Source organism: Anomalospiza imberbis, chromosome 9 (assembly GCF_031753505.1).
Source record: "Anomalospiza imberbis isolate Cuckoo-Finch-1a 21T00152 chromosome 9, ASM3175350v1, whole genome shotgun sequence".
NCBI classification, from domain to species: Eukaryota; Metazoa; Chordata; class Aves; order Passeriformes; family Viduidae; genus Anomalospiza; species Anomalospiza imberbis.
Genome location: NC_089689.1, coordinates 4117673 through 4141422, shown reverse-complemented (window position 1 = coordinate 4141422; position 23750 = coordinate 4117673). Strand labels below are relative to the sequence as shown.

Below are 23750 nucleotides of genomic sequence, written 5' to 3'. Positions count from 1 at the left end.
ACCTGCCTGAGGCTACACCCAAGCTGGACCCCAGGTCATGAGTTTTCGCACTTTTATAAGTTTTGGTTCATTTCCATGTTGGGGTTGATTGTCCAGTTACAGCGCCAGGTTATGCAGTTCCATCCTCCCAGTTTGCTCTCCTCAATTCACTGTTTGCAATTTTTGGGCCTGAAGCTGCAATGGTGTCCTTCGTTCTGGGGCTGGAAGAGGATTGTTTTGTCTGATTAAATTGTGAGGAGAACTTGCTAACACTTTATATGAAGTTCAGAATTACCTATTAATGCAGAACAGAATCTGGAAAATATGAAAGCTCAAACTTAAGGCATCAGGAGCACCTGTTTCATTGCAAGGCTGACATAACTTGAAAGGCGTAAGTCTGAAACTTCTCATTTTATTCTCTGTCCATCTGCTTTGTTGCTTTGTGGAATAAAATCCAAGAAGCTTGGCCTGTGTGAGTCTGGAAGGGAACAGAAATGTGTGTTTATACTGCTTTGTAAAATCTTTCCGCAAGTATGTGTGTCCAAGTTAGAAAGTGAAAAATATATACAAAATGTAAACAGGTACATGGAAGAATTCTTCACTGTTTCAATTATAATGCTAAATTTGGGGTTTATTCAGTTAGTGCTGCTAAAATACAGCATTATGAATTGCAGATTTTTAAGACCAAGGGAACAGTACAGAAATATATAGTGTAGTAGAGAAAACTCATTTCTCATAGTGTCCCACCACTATGGATTTATTGTCAAGGCAGTTTGAATGAAGTATATGCAAGAGAAATTTTGTGCTGTGCAAGAGTAGGTTGAAAATCAGAGGCCTTTTGAAGTGCAACTTGATCCAAAAATATCTGTAATTACTTAGACAAAAATAGTCTGGCAGTATCACCTTGTGTAGTGTAGAAAAACATTAATTACTTGACACCTTGTCAACTTTATAAAATGAGAATAGGTGAGAGTGAAGAATGAAAATTATTAATGAAAGGAAGAGTTCAATGTCTAAAAAGTAAGTAGAAAGAAAATTAATCCCTGTAGGACCGTGGGAGATGACTTAGCAAATAAGGAGTCCTAAGTGACAGGAGGTGTGCAATTATTACACAGTGTGATAATATTTAACAGCATTTTCCAAGACAAGGAAAACAGGCCTAGATTGATGCCCCTAGAAATCAGGTATTTCTTCTACAAGGAAGAGTTTCTCCTATCTGGAAGGTGTAGATGTTTTCATCTGCTCTGGGTAACCTGTTCCACCAGGTGGGAAGAGCTGTGAGGGCACAGTAGACATGTCTGTAAAATCAGAGCCATTTAAAGCAGGGAAAGGGAATGAGTGTTGATGAAGAGTGGTTCCAGACACACAACACTGTGCACAGCACTTCCACTTGGAGGGAAGTGACAAATGGCTGCACCTGGCTTTGGGCTGCTTTTTAGTTGGGCTTTGTCAGCAACTTGGCCGCAGTCCTGCAGAGTGTTTTAGTCTGGTGTTCACTTGGAAATGAAGATGAACAACATTTTTCACTGTGTTAGACTCTTCTCTTTCCCCTCCCTGCACCCATACCTCATCTTTCTTCTTGGATTTAGAGGTGAGTTTTAATCAAGGGCAAAGGATAGCAAAGACCCACATGCACTATGACAAGATCTACTGCTCACTGGTGCTGGTGACAGAGGCCAGCAGCAGCTGCAGCACACCTGGGATATTTTCCCACTCTTCCATCTCCTGTGGCTGACACCAGCATGGTATGACAGTGGTGATCCCAAGGGAGCAAACATTGCTGCATGGGGCCCTAGGGGAAGCTCTTCCCAGATCTCACTGCCCTCCTCAAAGGAGTTGTCACAGTTGGGGGTCTTAAAACAAACATGTTTCACCTGTAAATAAGAGTTTGTCAAAGCTGAACCCAGCCATAAGGTAAGATTTGCCTTAATTCCCAAGCAAATTTAATTATTTAATTTCCAAAAGCCCAGAGAAATGTTTGCTGTCAACATTTTTAAAGTGGATTCCCATGTCAAAATTTTAGCTAGCTTCTAACTTCCTGAAGGAAGGTAAAAATTAAAATTAATTATTTAACTTGACATGATTTTGACATGATTCCAAACTTCCTAACTGTTAGATCAGAAGAGTCTGCAAATTCTCAAGTTTGTCTTGATCCACTCTTTCCAATCTTGAAAAATCCTACCTGCAATGAAGACATTTTTTTAATCTGCTTTTTTAAAAAGAGACTATCTTAGCTTGCCTTTAAAGGCATTAAATGCTTGGAAAGCTCTTACTCCTATTTCTTCTGAAATCCCCTCCTCATCAAACTGCTAGAAATCCCCAATACCGACTTTTTATTCTTAAAAAGTGGGTTCAGTGGCAGGTGAACTGGGATACTGTTCAAGGATTTAGAGTCTGAGCTCTGAACTCATCCTCATTAAATTGTGAAATCTGTCATGGAAATGTGACCTGTGATGAAAATTGTTAAGATTGCTGAAATGATCAGCATCTGGAGTGTCCCTATGTACCTTTTTATCACAGAGTTAACACTGCTCAGATCCCAGTCCTGAACCAGCAGCTTCAGCATGTCAGCTCAGGGTCAAACAATTCACAGGTTGGTGAAGTCTCAACAGGGAAAAAGAGGATAAAGCTGGATGGGGGAAAAAAATTGCTGGAAGACTGAATCACCATTGGAGTCCTGACTCTGCAGGGCTGTGTCATTCCCTTCAATCTTTTGCTGAACTGCCTGCTGGAGCGGTGAGGGCTACAGGAGGGTTGGGAAGGTTGCAGATGTCTGCCTTGGCCTTCACGTGGTATTTATTTGTGCACTTCCTTATGTTTTGGTGCCTCCCCATCCATGAATCCGTTGTCTGACCACAGAGTGCTTTATAGAACTGTTTAAAATGTGCTCAGTCCCAAGAGATGCAGAGCTGCTGACCAAGCTTGTTTTACTTGTTCACAAAGCTGTACTTTTTTTAGAGCAGGCTGGTCTCATGCTAAGCAATAAACACTGCTCCTGCAGTCTTGGAGTTAGTTCTTTTTGTCAGTATAAGTTGAGGCTGTGGTTTTGGAGAAGTTTTACTGTAAATAACAAAGCATTTTTAAGTCAGACTTAAGGGTAACTTTCTGAGTTACTTTAGTGGGGAAATCAATGCTGCAGTAGCTGTATTGGTCTAGAGCAAGCAGGTGGGTGTAGATGCAATGAGTTCACTGTGACAGGAGTGTGGCAGGGGTTTAAGGGGTGCTGAAGCAGGTGTGTGGGATGACTGGTAATAGCTGACCTGGAAATCTGGCTCGCAGCATCCCACCAAAAAATTCTCTGAAGGAAATCAGGAGAGGCAGAGGATTAGGAGAGTGTTTAGAAGGGAGTAAGACTAAATGGAGCCTCCAGATGAGAACTGAAAGTTTAATATGTGAATTTGGTTGAACATATGTGGCATAAACTAACAAAATTAGTCTCTGTTTAATTTACCAACGTGCTTTTGCAGAAGAGCTTATACAGCTGTAAAAACCACCAGAGAAGACAATAGTCTGATCAGAATAAGGACCAGGAGTTTGGGAAACTTGTTTTGAAAAATGGGCAGTTTGAAGGAGACAAATAGTCCAGGATAGTAAAGCATTAAAAAATGACCTTAAGAGAATGTTAAGTGCTTAGAAATCAGGAAATGCCTGAACTATTTTTGAGAGCCATTGTAGTGTGCAGCCTATTTCTAAAAAACGCAGTGTCTCTGAGATCTTTTACAGCCTTCAGTGCAAATGAATGATAGCTTTTTGTTTGCTATTAATACTCATTTTTCAGAGTTGATGGAAGATATGAAAGGATAAGCAGCACAGGAAATAGGCAGGGGCTTCTATTTCTTTAGGTGCCAGCTGTGTGTTATGTAGCCATATGAAAAGAAATTGCCATGCTACATGTGCTGCAGTGGTCCTCTTGGAACCAAAGTCCTCATCAAAAGTGCACTGGCCGCTGGACCTTCCGTGGCCATCGCTGGGCCGAGCGCACCCGCGCTTTCCCCGGGAAGCCTCCGGAATTTTGTGTTCAGGCCACACGTGCCAGATTATGCCCGAGAGCTGTCAGCAGGTAATGAAGTCCCCTGTCAAGGTGGCATATTAACAGCGTGGCCTGGTGCCGAGTTAACAGCTGTTGGCATGGTTTTTCCGCAGGTGCCTACGGAAGGGATCCCGGAGCCGCAGGATGCCTCCCGCGGGCGCTGCCTGCGCCGCACGGTCAGCGTCCCCTCCGAGGGCCAGTTCCCCGAGTACCCGGCAGAGGGGGCCGCCCAACTAGGTAAGAGACACCTTGGCCACGGGAAATCAATCAATCAATCAATCAATCAATCCGTTGAGCTGCGAGCTCTCCGAGGGCAGCACCCTGCCAGAGCAGCCTGCCTAGGTGGGTACCACCGCGCGATGTGGAGGTCGCGCAGCCCAGGCGCTGTGTGTAAATGCCTCCAGCAAAGCGACTGCCAAACGCCAGGATTTATCCAAATATCAGGGAGATGGTTATGGGATGCTGGAGGAGCATGGCCCACAGGGAGCTTTGTGGCTGTGTTTTTCAACTGACTAGGTAGCCCTGGGATTAAAAGGTGAGAGCTGCTGGATGCGGGTCAGTAGGAATGCAGCTCTTGTGGATGGCTCTAAGTGGTTCCTGCTGGTTTGGAACTGTTAGTTGGTTATGTTTTACCTCACCTCTGGAATTTCCTTGGCTTCATATTTTCACAACAAGCACCGAATAACAGGTTTTTCTCTAGCTGATCTCATGCCTGTTCAGGGTGCCATTCCTAAAAGAAACAGCCATCTACCTGGTGTTGGCTGTAATTATCCATGTTGAAATTTAGGCAAAGGAAAATAAAAGATAGGTATTAAAAAGGACAGACAAAGGCTCTGTTGCAGTGGTTCCCCAAGTCCAGGTTTGGCCCAGTTCCCCCCTCTTTTCCACCCCACCTGTGGCTGCATAAAGAGCACCATTCCAGCTCTTCTATAAAAAAAAAAAAAAAGGAAGAGGCAGCAACCACACACAAATGATCTCTTCTTTCTCTTCCCAGCCTATGCAAGAAGCTTTCCTTCACCTAGGCTGGTGAGACTTAGGAGCAGCTCTTCCCTGGTTCAGCTGTGAAAAATGGCACTCCTGGGAGAGTGAGCTCTGAGGAATAAACATGCATCTGTAAATAGTAAAGCAGCCTTGATAGCTGCTATCCAAAGTAAAGAGCAGATAATTTTTTTTTCATTTCACAGACTCAGCTAGGTTTTTTTTCTTGTACTAAGTATTTTATTTTGCGAGTATATTGCACACAAGTAAGGAAAATCCCACCCTTGTAGACAGTTAATTAACACATTGAACTGCACAGCTTATTTATTTGTAGTTGTCAATAGGACTGTTTAACTCTTCCTTATTTGAGGAAGGTAGATAAGGCTCTTTTTTCATATCTTAGATTACAGATTGGAAGTCTGAAAATAAACAGGGCAAAATTGGGGATTTAGGAGGAAAAACTGCAAAATACTTTGAGATGAGCAACATGGAAAGAGACCTGACTGGGTTTTTTTGTGGCGTTCCAAATGCACCTCTAAATGATCATTTTGTTTTGCCATATGAATAAATGTTCATTCTTGTTTGGAACTAAACCTGATACTTATCATGTTTACATTGTGTTGTAGGCAAAATACTTACTCCAGGTATGTGGCTAGTGAGATGAATAAAGAATTATATTGCAGCCAGTCTGCACTAGGCAGTGAATATTATTTACAGCTTCACAAGCTAGAAAGACCTTTAAAAATCTAAGATTTAAATACCTTCTTCTTCTCTACCATGTGCAAAAATAAGAAGATTTTCTAGACTTCTATGAGCATCTCAATAGCTGGAAATCCCAGTGTTATATTTTTAAATGGAACCTTGTAACATTCTTGATTTTTCTTGAGGGCCATCGAGAATGGGTGACTCTGCTATTTGGTATCTGCCTTGCTGTGTATTTTGCTTCAGTTTTAGATGCAAGTGGCGTCTTGTAGTGTGTTATTTGATATATGCCTGACAAGAATATATTATATAAGTATTATATAATAGTATAATATAATAATAACAGAAATAATAATATAATAGTACATAGGAATGTATTATATAAGTACAACATATCTGCATGGTCTTCTCCATGTGAGAGCTACAACTGTAGTGAATACAGATGTTGCAGAGTGTGTAGGCAAAGGAACTGGGCATGCAATGGGAAGGGAAAAATTGAGCAGTGCCCTTTCTGTGAGTATGGATGAGTGGGGGGGGAAGGTCATAGATAATCTCAGATTGCAGTTCTCTAGGCAGTTCCCTTGTTCTCACATCCTGGTTAAAAATGTCTCTTGTCATGATTACAGAATTCCTGCTAATGAAAAAAGTGGGTTGATAGCAAGCAGTGGGAATAGTTTTATGTCAAGATGCTGAGCCAGAGGACACATTAGTGAAGGGAACCATTGCCCATCTTTATACAGAGAAAGAAGCAGATGGTGGCAGCCAGGATGTATCACAAGCAGTACAGATAACAACTGCACTAAAATAGCTTTGGAGTGGACACCAAAAGCTCAAAGGCACAGCAGAGGCAGCTACAGTATCTGGTAGAGAAATTGCTATGCAGAGCTGATAAGAATATCAAGCTTGTCCCAGGGAAGCATGTGAATAACATGGCAGCTGCAGGCCTCCCATCTGACAGTGATATCTGAAATTACTCTTTGCAGAAGAGCTCCTTAGGAATGGCTCTAGTGCAGAGGTGAAGGCATAGCAAGTGTTTGCTCTTTTCCCTAAGTAAGGTTGCCATACCTCTCTTGTGATTAACTAATTAATAGATTTATTTATTAAAAATGAAAAAGGTGTAAGGTGATGGGGCTCTTTTTCATTTGTAGCAGTAAAGTTATAACTTGTATGAGAATCTTTTTGTTAACGGAGCAAATGGAACAGTGTGTGTTCTTCAAGGGCTTTGCATAATCAGCTGTAGAACCCATTCTGCAGATTTCTGTGGCATTCTTTACAGAATTATGCACACATCCGTGTAGCACCATTCCTGGGAAGTGTGTGGGAGAGAAACTACCCACGTTACATCTGAGAAATGGAAGCCAGAGATGTGTAGCTCCACAAAGTTCAGCATAAAGTCAAGTGTGCTTCACCCAAGGGCTGCTGAAGTCATTCTCGCCGTCTCTTTCATTTTTCCCCCTTGCTGCAGGGTTGGCTCAGCTGTTTGGGAGGCAGCTGCTGCACCACTGTGGTTGCAGTCCCATGTACTAAGATAGACACCAATTTCCACATACTTCAGTACAGCAAGCTGTAATTTGTGATGGTTCAGCAGCTGCCAGAAGAGCAGCTGAGCCATCCCTTCTGCGCAGGCAGAAACCACTGTGGTCACCCTCAAACGAGGGCCAGAGGAGCAGACACAGGAAAAAAAAAACACAGGATAGAAAGTGACTTGTTTAAACACTGAAAACTAATAAGATCATTTAAAAACTGTAACTTCACAGGCACTCAGCATCTGCTGCTAGCTTAGAAGCTTGCCCTCTGCTTGCAGGCAGTGGAGAGGTTGTTGCTAATGCTGAGATTCTTAATTCCTGTCTGGAAGATCCACTGTACACTAAGTTGTGTCAGCAAGCCATCCGTTAAATATATGCCATAAAATGTCCTTGGTGCATAATCCCTATCATTGTAGAAATACCTCTGTGAGTGAACAGGCTCACTCTAAATATGTCATTTACTTGCTAGGATTTCATCTTGGCAGCACTTACTCAGAGGAGCCTCCATTCAAGAAAGCTAAAAATGTAGCTGTAATTTCTTCCTAACTCCAGCTTGGCAGCTTCTAACCTTCTTTCCAGTGTTATTTGCAATGGGGTAATTCTGTTACAAAGTGTGATGCGGGCCCTGGAGACCAGCACCTAAATGTCACAGGAAGAGGAACTCAAGCTGGCCCATCTCTGTTTTGCCTCCATTTCTGCTTCAGATCCTGCTCTTTTTCTAACAGGTGTATTTTTTCCTGTTAGGGAGATTACATCCTTTTAAAGGATCGTTGTTTATAGCAGTGTGTTGGAATTAGCCCATTCATCCAGTAAAAGCATGATTCAGATTTCCACCATTCATGCTGTTTGACAGGCTAGTAGCAGTTACCACTTCCTTTCCCAAAATAATTGTCTTTTCTCTTGCTCTGCTTCCTTCTTGCCACCTGCTCACTCTAAATGAGAGTTGTTAAGGAGGCTACACAGCAAAAGTTTGGATTCTGGCAGCTTTGTGGCACTAGTAAGAGATTTTTTTGCCTGCATATGTGAAAATATCTGGAGGAACTGAAAGTGAGGAAGGGCTGGGGGGTCTGGTCTTTGTTGCTGTTGTTTTTTTAAATTTTCAAGTATTAGGAAAGAGCATCATCAGAGAGTGTTTTTGAGATTCTCTGATGCTTAGGCTATTAGTGATACAAATAAATCTTCTTTTTATATTCGGAAGTGAAATCAAGAAGAAAAAAAAGACTGTTTTACTTGTTGAAACAAGTTAACCCTGCTTTTTCTCAGTCTGAATATGCATCTCTTGATAAAAGGTTGCTGAAAGGAGGTCAGAGGTGAAGCTGCCCCTTGCAAATTTTAGTTTTGTCCTCACCCTGAGTCACTAGCATTGAGAATGAAGCTCTGATCTGTTTTGATGACAGGCCCAAATTGCATTGCTACCAGGTGAGCAGTTAGCTGGGCAGAAACCCTGCCTCTGTACTCTTCTGAAAATCCAGAGGGTTTGGATTTGGAGTGAGCAACAGAAGATGAGTTAAGCAGCATCTGGTTTCATTGCTGCATGCTGTGTACCTCTTAGAACAGCTCCTGCAAGTCTCTGCTGAGCCCTCCTGCCTGGGGAGGATTGCTCCAATACCCAGCCCATGCTCTTCCTTCAGGTAAAAACCTGGCAGGAGAGAGCAGACAAGAGCTAAAAAGATTCCTGGGGTGATTATAATAACTTCTTTTTCTAAGACAAAGTTGTTTACAACTAAAACTATCAAAGCTGAGCTTTGCTTTCTGTATATTCCAGCTGGAATGAGTATTTGTGATGAAAGAAAAAATAAATTTACTCTGTGCTCTCCATATAATTAAGATCCTTGTACAGTAGCAGCTAAGATAAATACCTGGAAAGGGTTACTAGTTTTAGAGGTGGGGAGAGGGAGACAGTTTGGTTTGGAACAAAAAGGATTGTTTGTGACCTGCTCACTGGAAGAATCAGCAATGCACCAGTTTTTATACTCAGTAAAGATTTTTATGTTCAGCAAAGGTTTATTTAGGGGATATGCAGGAATTTGATACAATGGAAGTCCTGTAACTTCTAAGAAAACTGTGTGCCAGCAAGAGGGCTGTCCTTCACCTTCTACCACTCAGCTTGGCCTACAAAGAATATCTGTTAGAAAGTAGGGATGAAAAAATGCACTTCACAGCTCCCTGTACCTCATCTGTAGGGATTTATGATGTGTCCTGGTGAAGTAATTCTCCCAGTAGCACTGTCTGCTGTTTCACCCTGCTGCCATGTGCAAAATACCCATCTATTGTCAACTGTTATGCATGGCAGGGATACAAAACAGGGCTTGGGTTTAGCCCTCAGACTGAGGGGTGTGTTTGACAGTACCTCTGGCAGGAAGATGGATTCAGATGTGCTGACTTGACATGTTTGCAGCTCTCTGGGTTTGCCCAACCTGGGCTTGCAGGAGCCTGTTTGTGTATGTGTACCTGCGAGAGATTCCCATCCTCCTTTCTGCAGACCCAGGAGAATCAAGATGCCTTGCTGCCAGTTCCCTTTATCATGTAATTTAGCAAGCCTCAGTGAGTGGTTGGGGTTTTTCTTTTTGACCTGTGCTTTGTATCACAAGCCTCAATTGCAGTGCCTCCAGCAGCTGCAAGGTGATGCTGGACTGAGGCTGGGACAGGGAGCAGGGTTCTGCACGTGTGGGATGTGACACCACGTGGTGTTTCCACAGGCTGCAGGTGGTCCCATGCATTTTGAGCTCCATGGCTCTGTTCTCTGCTTCCCTTCAGCCCAGACCTGCCAGAGTTGCCAGAACCCGTGTGTGGGAGCCGTTAGCAAGCTGGGATCTGAAGCCTTTGGCTCATGTAATTACACAAACAAGGCTTTACTGACAACCACAGCCTTTGCCTGCTTCACTGTCTGGTGCCTTGGGTCACGATCTCTTTGTGCTGTGACTTGGGTATGAGGAGTAGGGAGTGTAACCATGCCAAGATCAATTGAAATTCTAAAACTTTTAAGTCTTTAGATGGTATTGTTTACCCATCATGGTCTATCCCAAAATGCAAATGCATACAAACCGTGAATTGCCTTTTAAAAAACCTCCTGTGAAATCCAGGACATCTTTACAGGCTACAGAGGGAAACATCTACTGTGTGAAAAGTGCCTTGCTATCTTTTGCATCCACAAAGGAGGTTAGGAAACTTTGGGAAAAGCCCTGAAGTGATGTGAAATTTGGACAATGTACAGTGCAATTTGCCTGCCTTGGAAGGATGAAGAGTTTAGACAATTCTGCTTGAAATTAAAGCTGACTCCAGGGAGGCTGGATGTTAACAAACAGGACGACTGGATCTCAGTGACATTCCCCTGGGCAATTGGACTTATTTGTATACAGAAAATTGCCAAGCTGCTATCTTTCTTCTTCTATAACGCAAACGAAGCCAGAGGATTTTGGTTTCTTCGGAATGCTGCTGAAACTATTCCCCTGCACATAGATCATCTGTGCTGAAAGCTGAGTTTCATCATGAAGCAAATTTTATCTGTTTAGATCTTAAACCTTTTTAGGGCAGAGATAAAGGGTAAGAACACATAATCTCAGCTTTCTAATATTGACACATAATCCATTAGGACATTTTTTTCCCTTGGAAATGTGTATTACATCCCTACCCACTGCTTCCAGAGCACACACAAAAAAATCACTTTAGAGATTTTTTAATTTTATGTTAAGAGCATAAAGAACACTCTTTAAGGAGAGCATGTTGTTTAAGGTAGTAATTTCTCAGAACTGGTGGCTCTTGGGCCATCTGGGGCCCAAGATTTGTTGCCTGTGTTTTAACCAAACCTTGGTTTGTTATGAAGGACCCTGTGATTTTCCTTTGTTTTCTCAAGAAGAGTTAAAAAAAAAAAAAGTTTATGAAATTCTTTAGAGTAATCTACCTTAAATCATACTTGAACTCATTGTGGATTGTTCAGTTTTGTAGCTTCTCTTTTCTATTTGTTTATCTTGTGACAAAAAGTAATTACACTTCAGCCAACCATGTGTACTTACCTTTTTCCCATCAGTAACAACTGGCTTCACACTTAATGGAAAATCAGCCTTCCTTCCTACTGCCTGAATTTCCTTGTCTTGTCTGGAGTTAGTTTGGACTGTTGAGCTAAACTTAAACATGCTGATCTGGTTCAGAGTTCGGTATTAGTTTACAGAATTAGCTGTTGATCAGTTTATTGCTTTAGTATAAATTGATTCTCAAAAATGCAGGTATTTATGCGATTGGATTAGGTGCATCTGGTTTGCAATTCAGTGTACAAAGCTGTGTCTGCTGTGCAGGGATGTGCATGTTCCTGTCTCCCTGCTCTCCCACCCTCCTTGGTGCTGCTTCTGTCGCTTGCCAAGGCAATCGATTCGGCTTCACGCAGCGCAGTCATGCTCACATCCTTGTTGTGGTGGTGGGTTGGCTTTGAATCTGACCTGGGAGATGTTCCAAATTACCCCCGGCAGCAGCCTGGAGTTAGAGGAGCTTGGGTGTAATACAGAGCTGCTCTCTGTGTTGCCTTTGATGGAGCCAGTGATCTCACAGTAGGAGTGGAGCCATGCATGTAGTGAGGGTTTTATTAACCTGCCACCCTTTGTCAGTGATCCCTCTTTAAAGGCACAAGGGGAGGAAAGAACTAGGAACTGTGATTTTTATCTGCAAAATGGATGAAAAATGTTTTAGCAGCTCAGCAGAGAGAGATAATTTACTTAAAGGAAAAAATAATAAAGCCACAGAGGAAAATGGAAGTCCTCCAAGAGGAAATTGGGCTATTGAACTCCACTGGAGTTCATCAGGAACTCTTCCACCAGGCACCTCTGTGCTGCAAGCTAATCCTGGATTCCCAAAAGCAGCCTTGGAGCTGGAGAGGACTATACATTCTAGCAGTGATTAGTGCCCATTAAGGTACAGTTGGTGTCCATAAAGTGCTTTTGCCTACAGAGTAATAATTATTGATGCATGTTTGAGGCTGCTTGATCTCGTGCATCAGCCAGTGAAGAACTGAAGGGTTTTTCTGCCTTTTTTTTTTTTTTTTTTTTTTTTTTTTTTTTTTTTTTTGTGTCTCAGTTGAAACTGCAGATGTTTTCTTGACCTTTCAGTGAGCTGGATGCAGTTTAGGTGAGGATGTGACCATTGAAAACTCCAGTCATCTCACTTGTTCCTACTCACCAATGGTCTTTTCCCACTGCTCTGTGGCATGGACAAGCTAAAGCAGTAGCATAAAAGTCCTATTATTTGAACAGAAGTCATGTAATATTATCAGGGGTTTCTAATAATTTTTATTCAATGTCACAGTCTTTGGAAACAACATTTATCCCTAGACTTTGCAAATTGCATTTTGAATATCTGAATCTGGGTAGATTTCTAGAATAATTCTAAGTACTTGTATAATCTGCTTTTCCCACCCCTAATTTATGTATTTATTAATTGCCCCATTCACTCTTTCTACCTAAGTCTTCAGCAGATGTCTTTGCTTGAGTCAGACAGATTCTTCAGCATTTCAGAAAACTTTTTATTGAGGTCCACACAGCAAGTTGTAGGATTGACAAAAATAGCTACCAGGACTGAACCTTCCTGCATCACTAAAAATGGCTTCGCTGGGAGAAATGGGCAGATTATGGCCATATTTTAGAGATGAATCTAAAGTGTTAACCCTTCTGTTAGAACCTGATTTTAAAACAGAGGGTTCCTAAATAATGGAAAAAGAAAAGGCAAAACATGGAAACAAATCCAAATTATGAATAAATAAATCAATCAAAATAATAAAAATTTTAAAAAAATAATAGTAAAGAAAAAAAGCAAGAAGCCATGATTTGCCCATAAAAGCACAAGAACCCTTTGAAGAGATGTACAGGCTGACTTTCATGTCCCAGTCCTGAATTTTTCCATCTTTTCTCTCGTGCCCTGTGGTACACATGCATTGTGTGGTGCTGCCCCACCCTCCGGAGAGATGCTTTTCTGTGGTGCTGCGGATGCCGCTGCTCCGAGCTCTGCACTGGGGAGTGCTGTGCAATTTCCCGAGCATTCCTGGCTCTCTGCCTTGCCGGGGCGGGCAGGCAGGAGCTCATGGGCCCTTAGGAGCTCTTGCTGCTCTTCCACAGTCTGGCTCCACCGTGATCCCAAGTTTTCCCTCCTGCTTCCAGTGACTGGGCATTTCCAAGCAGCAGGTCGAACCAATTTGTCCTTTGGAGGGACTGTATATTATGTTGCTCTGCTGTTAGTGACAGATTTTTGGGGGAGAATGCCTTTATTTTGGAGCTTCGCTTCTGTTCCAGTGCTACTCTTGGTGCAGGATCCCTGGGTGTAGTTTAGTGATTGGTTTTGTAGAACAACAGAGCAGTAACAAATTGTTATTATTTGTTTTGCAGCCAGTATTGGTTGTAACACATTCAGTAACTTTCTTTCCCAAGGGTTAGGCTTATTTTTTCCACCGATTTTCCACCTGAGCCTTGGCAGGGGGTAGGGGTGACCAAAGCTTTTTCTTCCAGGGGAAAACACTGAGGGTGTGGGAAATTGTTACCTGAGACAATGTGCAGAAGCTCGTTTTAAGTAACCCTACAAGAAAAAAGGGCTGAATCAGAGGTATTGCAATCAAATGGCAAAATTAGGAAAAAACTGAAGAAAATTAAAAATAAACAGAACATTTGCTCTTGACAACAGCAAAAGGCAGCCCCTCAGTTCTTGGTGAGCAATTTTAGCTTGTTTAGCAGCAGGCTGAGCAACTTCACATTCTTGTGTGTGTGTGTGTGCTCTGTGCCCCTGGCTGGCAGGTGGGACCTGCTGGAGGGCAGACTTTAAAAATGGGCTTTTAAACCTGACACGCTCTTTTGTCGGGGGTGTCACAACGTGTGAAGGGGACAGTATGGTGGCAGCAGCAACCAAACTGTGTGGGCTTTGGCTTCTGTGCTTTAAAGAGCTATAAATGAATAAAAATGCTATGCCTGGAAGTTCAGCACTTGTAAAATTAAAAAGGCAGTTGGTATCAGACTTCACCATTTCACTCCCAAAGCCACAAATCTTTGAATTTAAAGACAAGAATAAAAGGCAGTGCAGAAAACAAAGAGGGGGGAGGGAAGTTCATTGTTTGCTTAAGTGACTCTTGGGGCTTTTTTGGTGCTGTGTATTTCCTAAGCTGTAGAAGCATTTGAAGTGGAGAAGCATCTTCAGAGGAAGCGCAGTTTTTCAGACAGAATCAGATATATTTCCTGGTGCAGCTCATGAGATGTTTTCGCGTAACCTGGCTTCTTGCACTCTGGACAGCGTCTGCAGTCATATCACCCTCTTAAGTTTCCCTGTAGCTGATTTTAGCCTCGGAGTCAGCTGCTTGAAATCCCTGCGTTTTCTCAGCATCGGACGGGTTTTCACAGGGGCGTCTCCTCCTGCCCACACCCCTTCCACCCCACCCCGAGTGCTTGCGCTGCCTCTCGGCTCCGCACGCTGCCTCGGGACAGGAGGAATGGAGCGTGTGCCCGTGCCGGCTGGACGGTGTCGCCGCTCTGGGGGAGCACCCGTGGCGCTGGGAGGGCAGGCGGCTCTCGGGGGGCGGCTCTCGCCCAGCCCGAGCCTGGGAGCTGAGTAGGGAGGCTGGCGCTGCTCGGCTCCGGCTGCGCTGCATTCCTGCCCGGCCGGGGAGGGGAGAGGAGAGCGCGGAGGCTCCGCTGCCCCTGCTCGCCATCCTGGCAGGACCATGGTGGAGCTGATAGGATTCCCACAGAATGCAGTGCACAGGTGAGACGGGTCCCTCCGGACGCGCCGCTGCTGCGGGGATTCCAGCGTGGATTCCAGCGGTGATTCCTGCGGGGATTCCAGCGGGGCGGGGCTGGCTGGGAGGCACAGAGGTGTTCTGCTGGAGGTTTAAAAGGACTTGGCTCAAAGCGACTAGAAACTTGCCGGGGTTTTGTCCGCGTGGCATGTGTGTACCAACTCTTTTATTCGTCATTTCAGCTTTATGCAAAGGTCTTTAAAGAGATGTTTACATTGGTACTTTTCTGCTCGCTGGTACAGAATTAAGTGTTAGTATTAGAATAACATGTAGATGCAAAGATGAAGAACAGGTTTTTGTAAACAGCTTTCAGAGCTAAAAATCTGTTTTATTGCCACTTAAATAATGAGATTTATTTTTCTCCTTCTCACTGAAAGCCCTTACCTAAGTCCGTACGTTCTTAAATTACATTGGATTTCTAGATAAGGCCAGCCATCGTCATTCAAGGGCACCCTGTGGGAATATTTGTCAGTGTTTACTTGTGGCGGGCATTGTGTGATGTTTCCAGCAGAGGAAGGATGTTGCCAACCTCGCTTCCTGTCCTCCAGAAAGTGATGGTAAATCAAAGCGGTTCAGGGAATCCTACAGGTTGCACATAAAAAAACAAGATTTGGTTTCCTTTCACTATAAAGGACACTGCCTTAGCAATGCCACTTGCTTTTCCAGCAGCTTTTGTCCTAAAATGTATTAAATGATAGCAGGCTAGAAAGCATTTAAGTTTCCTGCCTTTTGATATGGTTGAACAGTTCCCAGTAGATACAAAACCAATAAATGTTGTCTAAGGAACTGGGGAATGGAATCTCCTGAGTCAAATGTTTTCTGCCTTGGAAATCTCCTTTAATAGGTGCTGATTAGGACGTCCTCCTTAGTCATTTTCCTCCTCATCCGTAGACAGGGTGAATACTAATTTACTAACTTGGAGAGACTGTTTTTGTTAGCCTGAACCAATGGGCTTGTTCTGCAGCTGCTTTTGAATTACATGATCAGAAAATGAAAACCTTCTGCCTCAGCTTTTTTTTTTGTGATAAATACGTGTTCCTTTGAAAAACAAGCAAACTTTTGGCAAACTGCTCAGAAAAGTTCAAGGCATCACAATGCCTATTCCTTCCAAATTTCATTTAGGTGATTTTTGGGGTAGTTACCACGAGGCTGCCTTTAGAATTTCTTGTCTCTTTTTGGGACTCTTTCATACGATTAACATGTTAATAGGGTAGAGAATTAAGAGTACAATACCGGGGAGTTGTGGAAGGCAGATGTGAGCAGCAACTTACATTCCTGCAAATTCTTCATGTTGTTGCCCAGCTTTATCTCATACTCTGTGGGTACTCTCCTCTTTCTCTCTTTAAAATCTCCGGGGAGGGGAAAAAAGTGTAATTGCAATGAATGCTTGAGGTGACTTGTGTCAGAAAGATCTGTCATGGCTCTGTAAAGCTCATGGGAACAAATCAGCTTCGTTTGTGCATGAGCAGGAGGAAGGGACATTCTGCTACACTGAGCCTTAACCTTGCCATTTTCTGATATCTGGGAGTCAGTATAATGTGTAATATTGGAAGTCAAAGAATTTGGGGATGCAGCAAATTACAGGGTGTGGATGGCATTTGTTAATGGCTCCTTGGCATCAAGAGACAGATTCATTTTCCAGCTTGTAGAGGTATGTACCTTGTCCAAGCTTTAATTCTCTGCAAAGGGAGAGCTTCCTTTTATCTAGATTTCTTGGCTAATTGGCATCAGACAGCACAAATGTTTTTTAGGAGGCCTAATAATGGTGGGATTTGAAACTGGGCCAGTGGCAGAAGGGAGACCTAATGATCCCCTTCCATTTAATTTTCTTCAGCTATGGGTGACTGCTTCTGGTAAGGGAGAGGGAAATCTGCACAGGAAGTCAGCAAGCAAATGATGCAACTACAGGCAGAGCTTATGGTTTCAGCACTATCACCTCCACATGTGAAGTTGTCTACAGGCTAGGAATATGTATGTTATGGATTTAATGGGCAACGATGGTGAAATTGTCGTGGTACACATGACTGCAAAAATTGGGTTACAGAGTAATGGCTGCTTCTCTGAGCAGGTGATGGGAGCTACGAATGGCTGTGGTGAGTCTGTGTGGAACCATAGAATCATTAAGGTTGGAAATGATCTCCAAGATCATCAGCTCCAACCGTTACCCTGGCACCTCCGTGGCCACCACTGAACAATGTCCCTAAAAGCCACATGCACACATTTTTTATCACTTCCAGGTGACTCCACCACTTCCCTGGGCAGCCTGTTCAACGCTAGACCACTGTTTCAGTGAAGAAATTGTTCCTGATGCATTCTTGCCTAGCAGAACAGTGTTGATCCTTGGGCTGTGGGTCTGCTGTGGTAATATGTGATATTGCAGTTTTCTTCTGCACCTGCAGTGTGCTGAGCAGGGACTTTAGAAGGGCAATGTTGTGATGTGCACACCTGCCAGAGAAGTGAAACATCTCTGCCAACATGTTTCCTTAGAGTCGAGTCTCTGGACAACCTTCAAAAGTGGCACCACCCCACAAGCATTGAAAAATCAATGTCTGGCTTAAAAAGAGGGGATTGAAACTATTTTTTTTTTCTATTTATTTATCCATTTTCCTGTTTTGATTTGTTTTGGAATAGGCTTCAGTTAGATTTCCAAGCTCAATCTCACTGAAACTGTTACAGACAGGTCCTTTTTCTAGAATAGATGTTGTAATTGTCTCTACATCTGTTTGGTTCCAGGGGTAATGGCTACAGAAAAATGCCAACTATACAAAATAAAGCATAATTCTAATGCCAGCTTTCATAGCATTCATGCTCCTAAAGCCCTGGCCTAGTATGTCCCAAGATCACTCCCAAAATGTCAGCTGTATTTTCTCCAGGGAAACTCCCACCAGAGCGTCCAGGAGGAAGCTCTAAGATAATGCATCAGTCAGAAATTAAGGTCATATCCACAAGATGGAGGATTTGGTATGTCCTTGTAAAAATTCCTTAAACTGTGCAGTCTCTTCCCTTGCTGTGCTTCCTTGCTTCACTACCAAATCTGGTCCCTAATTTGGGAACAGATTAAAAAACCCCTCCATATGCTGCCTTTCTTGCACCAATCTTGAGTGTTTGGCAGGGCCTTGGGCTTTGGCAGTTGCTGTATTTTGGTGCTTATGCAGAGATTAACATAGTTTTCCTATAAACACAGGTGGAACTGAGTGGTGAGAGGGAGGGAGACCGCATGATTCATGGGCAGGGGTAGGGAGTCATGTTGCTGGTCACAGCCACTGGTTCTCTGGAATGCTCCTGCTTTTCTGCTGCCTACCTGGTGAGTGCCAGCCGCGTGCTTTCGGGCCGCTGCACACTGAGAGCTTTTTGGTGGTGCTTTTCTGTCTCCTTATGTGGTGTTAGAAGTGCTGGTAATTTTTTTTTTAAAGTCTGTGCCAGTCATGGAAAGTTCAGCTCCCACCTGATGGTGTTGGCAAAGCTGTGGTTTCTTGATGCATAAAGAGAGCAAGCAGTGACCTCAGGGTGGAGTAAAGCTCCCTGCTGGCACGGCACCCTCAACCCTGCTCTGCAGGAATCGCTGGTATTTGGGTTGTGCTGAAAGCAACAAGTTGAACTCGTTGTGGGAGTGCTGTTACCTGGAGCCAAATGTTGTAGGAAGAAGGTAAATAATGCTTAAGTTGATGGGGCAGTTCCTGTGTGATCTGGCCAGAAGCTTAAGTGTCATGGTCAGTAAATCATCACATTGGTCATGGTGAATGGCATCTCACAACACTTGGAAGCCAAGTGTGGGTGTCAGGCATTCTGATGGAACTAGAATGTTGCAGACTGAATGATACTTATTTCTCTCTCCTGTTTAGTTCTCTGTCATGTGAACTGTTTTTCTCAAAATTCTAGTTCTGTTATCTGTGTGATGATGTTGAGTCATAGGACAAAAGACCCCAAACCAACCATCACCCAAACCCCAGCCCTCACTAACTTGTTCTTTAATTTGTTTGCTTGTTGGAGATGTCATCCAAATGAGTCTAAATAAGAGAAATCTGTCCTGGGTGTTTCCCAGCTCTGGTTGAGCCTTGTATGCCCATGGAAAAACAGTAGGTCAGGAAATAATAGTAGAGACCAACATGAATGGTGGAAGCATGCCAACAAAACTGCCTTAATTATTTTCACAAAATACAGCACTTGTGAAGACATGAATTGTGCAAACTATGTGGCCTGCAAGGTGAGCAAGAAAAACTCCTGGGAAAAATGTCATCTTGTGAGTGCCAGCATCAGAAATGAAGTACACTTTACATTCTGCCCCTTAAATATATAGCTGGGTGTATTCATACTTTAATACAAGATGTCTGTTGACATGAGGCTTATGGTTCACAGTCTGGAAAGGCACTCCACAGTGAATGGCTCTGTAAATAACTTCTTGGCCCTAATTTGGAATTAAATTAGCGTAATATTTTTGGAGTGGTCATTAATAGGTACTTATAAACTTGCTGTCCTGTTAGAAGTGTAACTTAGCTGAATCCCTTGGCTATTCTGAGGATACCAAGGAAGTTGGATTGAGTACAAAAATGTAATTAAGTTGGTGTGGAAGGGGGGAAGAAAATACCCCATGGTTGTTCATCAGTGAAGTTCTGAAAATCCAACAGTTCTGCCCGGCTGAATTACCTGTATTATTATATACGACAGAACTTCAAGGTTTGTTGTTTTTTTCACCTTTATTTTGAGCCTTTCTGTCCCTATTTATCTTTCCAGGCTGTCAGCAGGCACAGCTTTCACTGCCCCTGGATTCCTCTGTGCTCCAGAAATTGTTGTTTAGGGAATTCTTTTTTTTCTGCTCCCCTCCTGAGTAACCACTGGTTAAGGTCTCTGATCTCAGCTGGGCTGGGAAGGCTGGTGGTGCTCAGTCTGGAAGTGAGGAGAACAATTACCCAGCTAAGTGACAATATTACATCAGCGTGCAGAGGTTGTCATCTGCAGCTGGATAAGAGCTGTTGAGAGTAAGTGTAGGGATCAGTGACTGTGCTAAAATCACTTAATTAAGCAATCTGAAAGGATAAAACACTAGACTATAATGTGCATGTGTGGGCTGGCACTTCATCAGCAGGGTTTCGCTTTCCACAATAAATGGCTTGAAGAGACACTTGAGTGTCCATCCCTTTTTTTTTTTTTTTTTCTGATTAAAAAGAACTTTCTGGGTGCTTTGCCATGCTCCAGTGGGGCTGACCACATCTTCTCATGTCTGACATAAATCTGCTATTGATTTACACTGCAACAGAATTACTCTGCTTGTAGCTTGTTCACAGGATTTCTGTCACAGCACTACACACTGCTTTCTCTTAGGTCACTTAAGCCAAAAAAGTTACCCATGTTCCAAAATAACTGTGAATACTCCCATCATGGTTTCCTAATACAGATTGAGTTACTCAGCCTTGTCCACTGGGATCTTCTTGAACTAGATCACAGCTTGGTTAGGAGGCTGTTATATTGTAATGCTGCTCCTCAAAGCAAAATTGCTTTCATTATAGATGGGCATTTAAAATGATTGAATGAAGGAAACAGAGACTTGTGCATATAGAATTGACATTTTTAGGTGTCAAGGAAACTTATTTTCAAGCCAGCTGCTTGTTCCTTGCTGTGGCATTGAAAATAGGATTGGAAAGTTAGTACTGCTTTGCATTTTTCTGGGGCAAAGTGCCTCAGATAACTCCTGTTATTTCCTGATGGACACGTATGAAGGTGAGTAGTTTTGCCTGACACATGACATTGTTCCAGGGGTTGGAGAAACAAACATTCATTGTTTCCTGTTCCCTCCTAAATTATCTGTAAGACATTTTATTACGAATGACTTGGGTGTACAGTATCTAACCTATATTCTTGTGAGGACATCATCTACTGACTAAAGCAATATCCATCAATCAGTCTGTCAGCACCTGTCCCTAGTGCATGTAAGACCCATTTTTCCTCCCCTTGAAAATGCTTCATGCAGAGAACATTAATACATTATGATTTATAATACCACACTGTGCTTACAAAGCATCTGCATCACAAGGCATCTTTGCTCTATTATTTGCATATATTATGAATTTTCATTTACTAAAAATTCCTGTAGAAAACTCTGAGACTCATGCTTCTGGGTAGTTTCACTGATCAAGAAGGTTAATTTTTAAATTCACAGGATGGCAAAGCTGCTTAGCTTCACGGGTTTCAGACTCATAACTTCAGGAGAGTGACATTTGTGACAACTGCAGAGTTCAGTCAGTGGCTGTAATGCAGGAATTACCAGGGAGGGATGTATACAAGTTTTAAATTATTGTTTTTTGTAAGATGCTCCAAAGCAGAAGGGCTTGGTTTAATTTCCAGGTTTGAGAACTCATCTGCTTTTAGAACTCAGGGGTGAGGGAGATAAACCCAAACACTTTGAACAGGTTTTCTCATGTTCTCACCTGCTATTCTGTACAGCTACTGATGCTAATTTTGGAAATCAGTCTCTCAATACAGATATTAGCTTCTTCTTGTCCCTGCTTTTTGATTGGTTTTTTTTTTTTTTTTTCTCCTACTTTGCTGACCCTTCCCACCTCTCTCTATTTTCATATTTTCCATACTTCTACTCTGGTCAATAGAGCCATTTGTATCTGGATTTGCATTGGTTCAACAAACTCCCAGTGTAGGTAGGTCCCACAGCATGAAAATAAGTTAGTCATATTTTGAATAGTCTTCTCATGCTGATTTGCATTTTATCTTACAATCTGGCTGTCCTGGAAAATTTGGACAAGACTTTTTTATGGTTTTTGAAAAACTTTAGAGCACAAGACCTCCCTTAAGACAAATTGAAGAAGCTGTTCACAATATAACTTCTGCTGTGACCAGCACTACATCCCTCCTGCAGCTGTGGAGCTGTGTCTCTCGCTTTCTTGCACAGCAAAGGTTTAAAAATCAAAATCAATGCTCCAGAGGAGTCTGAAGATATATTTGATGGGATTGTTTGAAACTAAGTATTCAAAGGATGTAAGCAGAGAGGACATTTCTGATAGCAGTGTTTGATAATGGTCTGTCAAAGCATCCAAACATCAGCCAGAGCCCAGTGGTTGGGAGATGAGGCTTGATAAATTCTGTCTTGGAACTAAGGAGCAATTTGCTAAGCAGAGTGGAGTTAACCATTGGAACAGCTTACAGGGGATCAGACAGGCTCTTTGTGTCTTTGTGAGGGTGGTGACAACTGGATGTCCCTTTTTCTGGAAGACAGGTCTTTGTTCAGAAATAATTCAGCATGTGGATGAAGTCACTGGGGGATGTTCTAAAAGTGTTTCAAGTCAGGTTAGAAGGATCTGGTGTCTCTTCTACATCTTTTCTATCACTTCAAATTTCCAGGATTTCTAGGGGGATTGTCTTCATGACTTACTTTCTTACAAGGATTTTTAAATTCTTGCTTTTTGTTCTGATGTCTGTCTCCACCTCCTGACAGTCCCTTGCAGGCAGGTGACCTGCATGTTAGTGTGACGTTTTAAACCACACAAAATGAAGATAAGTAATAGGGATGTATTTGTGCAGGGTTTTCCCCTCTGTGGAATGTTAATTCACAGGAGAAATCTGCTTATCAAAAACTTGACTGTCCTTTCAGTTCCTAGTTACATCCTCTTGGCTGAAGTCTTTGCCAGTTCTAGCTCCGTTTTTAATGAAGTTTTTTTTTATCTTCCCATATTTTAAAATACTCCAGTAACCCAGTTTTGCATTTGGTATGCAATATACTTCCCCTGCTATCATGAACATTTTAAAATATTGGAAGGAATTATTAAAGCTAAATTATTACACAAGATGCGGCAGCTAGGGAGGCAAGCAGGATCTGTATGTGATTTGTACTCCTAGAAAGGATACAAAATTGGTAAGCAGTCATGGGGAATCAATACTTATATCTCTGTTTTCTCTAGAACCTTTAATTTATAGTTAATAGTTAATATTGCAAGTTTTTAATGGAAAGACACCCAGGTGATTGTGAGTACAGTATTTGATTAGGGAACTAAAAATAATTTCCATATAAAATTTTCATTTCATATTGACTAACCAGATAGACCAAAATAACTATCTAATCCTTTCTCTAAAAGTTCTTAAATTCCATTCTTATTGCAAGTAGATTTACATCATCAGTTTGCACAGTCTTTTAAAGAAAATGTTCTACTTGTGGAAGTTGGACAAAATGTGATCCTCCCACACACACAGGGAAATTTGTTGGAACAGTTAATAAAAAAAAATCAGCTCTTTTTGCATAGATGCGAAATCTATCTATCACAGGATTTTATATGATGTAGGGAATGTTTCTGGGTTTTCCTCCCAGATATGGGATACCGATGCACTTGTTCAGTGGGAACAGGAGGACAGCTCTGCTCGGTCTGGCACGCTGCTGGGGTACCTCGCTCCTGAACCGCCTGTCCCATGTTCCCTCATTAACTGGGAATTCTGTGGAGCATCTGCCCAGCTTGGCAGGTGTTTTATGAAAATATCTGTCCTGCGCAAACAATACTTGCTACAGTTTGTCTTAGTAATTGGAATTTTCCTCCCTGCTGGGACTTGATAGCTCTTTTTTTTAATTCATTTGTTGGTTGGTATCTAATTTTTTGCTTTGCTGATCTAATGGCTTTTTGGTGTAGCTTGGGTTTTAGTCAGTGGTCAGCAAATATCCTTGTTTGTAATAGGGACTGGCAAGTGTATAAATTATTTAAAATAAAGACAGGTTCAGAAACTGGTGTGCAAAAGGCAGCTGTCTCTTTAAAGAGTGCAGTTTGATCAGAGCATCAGCCCCATC

General features: G+C 42.5%; 1 protein-coding gene across 11 annotated transcripts in view; it reads left to right on the top strand.

The window, feature by feature from the left end:
• RASAL2 (RAS protein activator like 2) overlaps window positions 1–23750 on the top strand; it is a 159533-nt gene that overhangs the window by 84235 nt on the left and 51548 nt on the right. For all 11 annotated transcript variants that reach the window (XM_068199437.1, XM_068199439.1, XM_068199438.1 and 8 more), the window contains exon 3: window positions 4123–4246. In XM_068199437.1, coding sequence (XP_068055538.1) covers window positions 4123–4246 — 124 coding nt within the window. The remainder of the gene's footprint in view (window positions 1–4122; window positions 4247–23750) is intronic.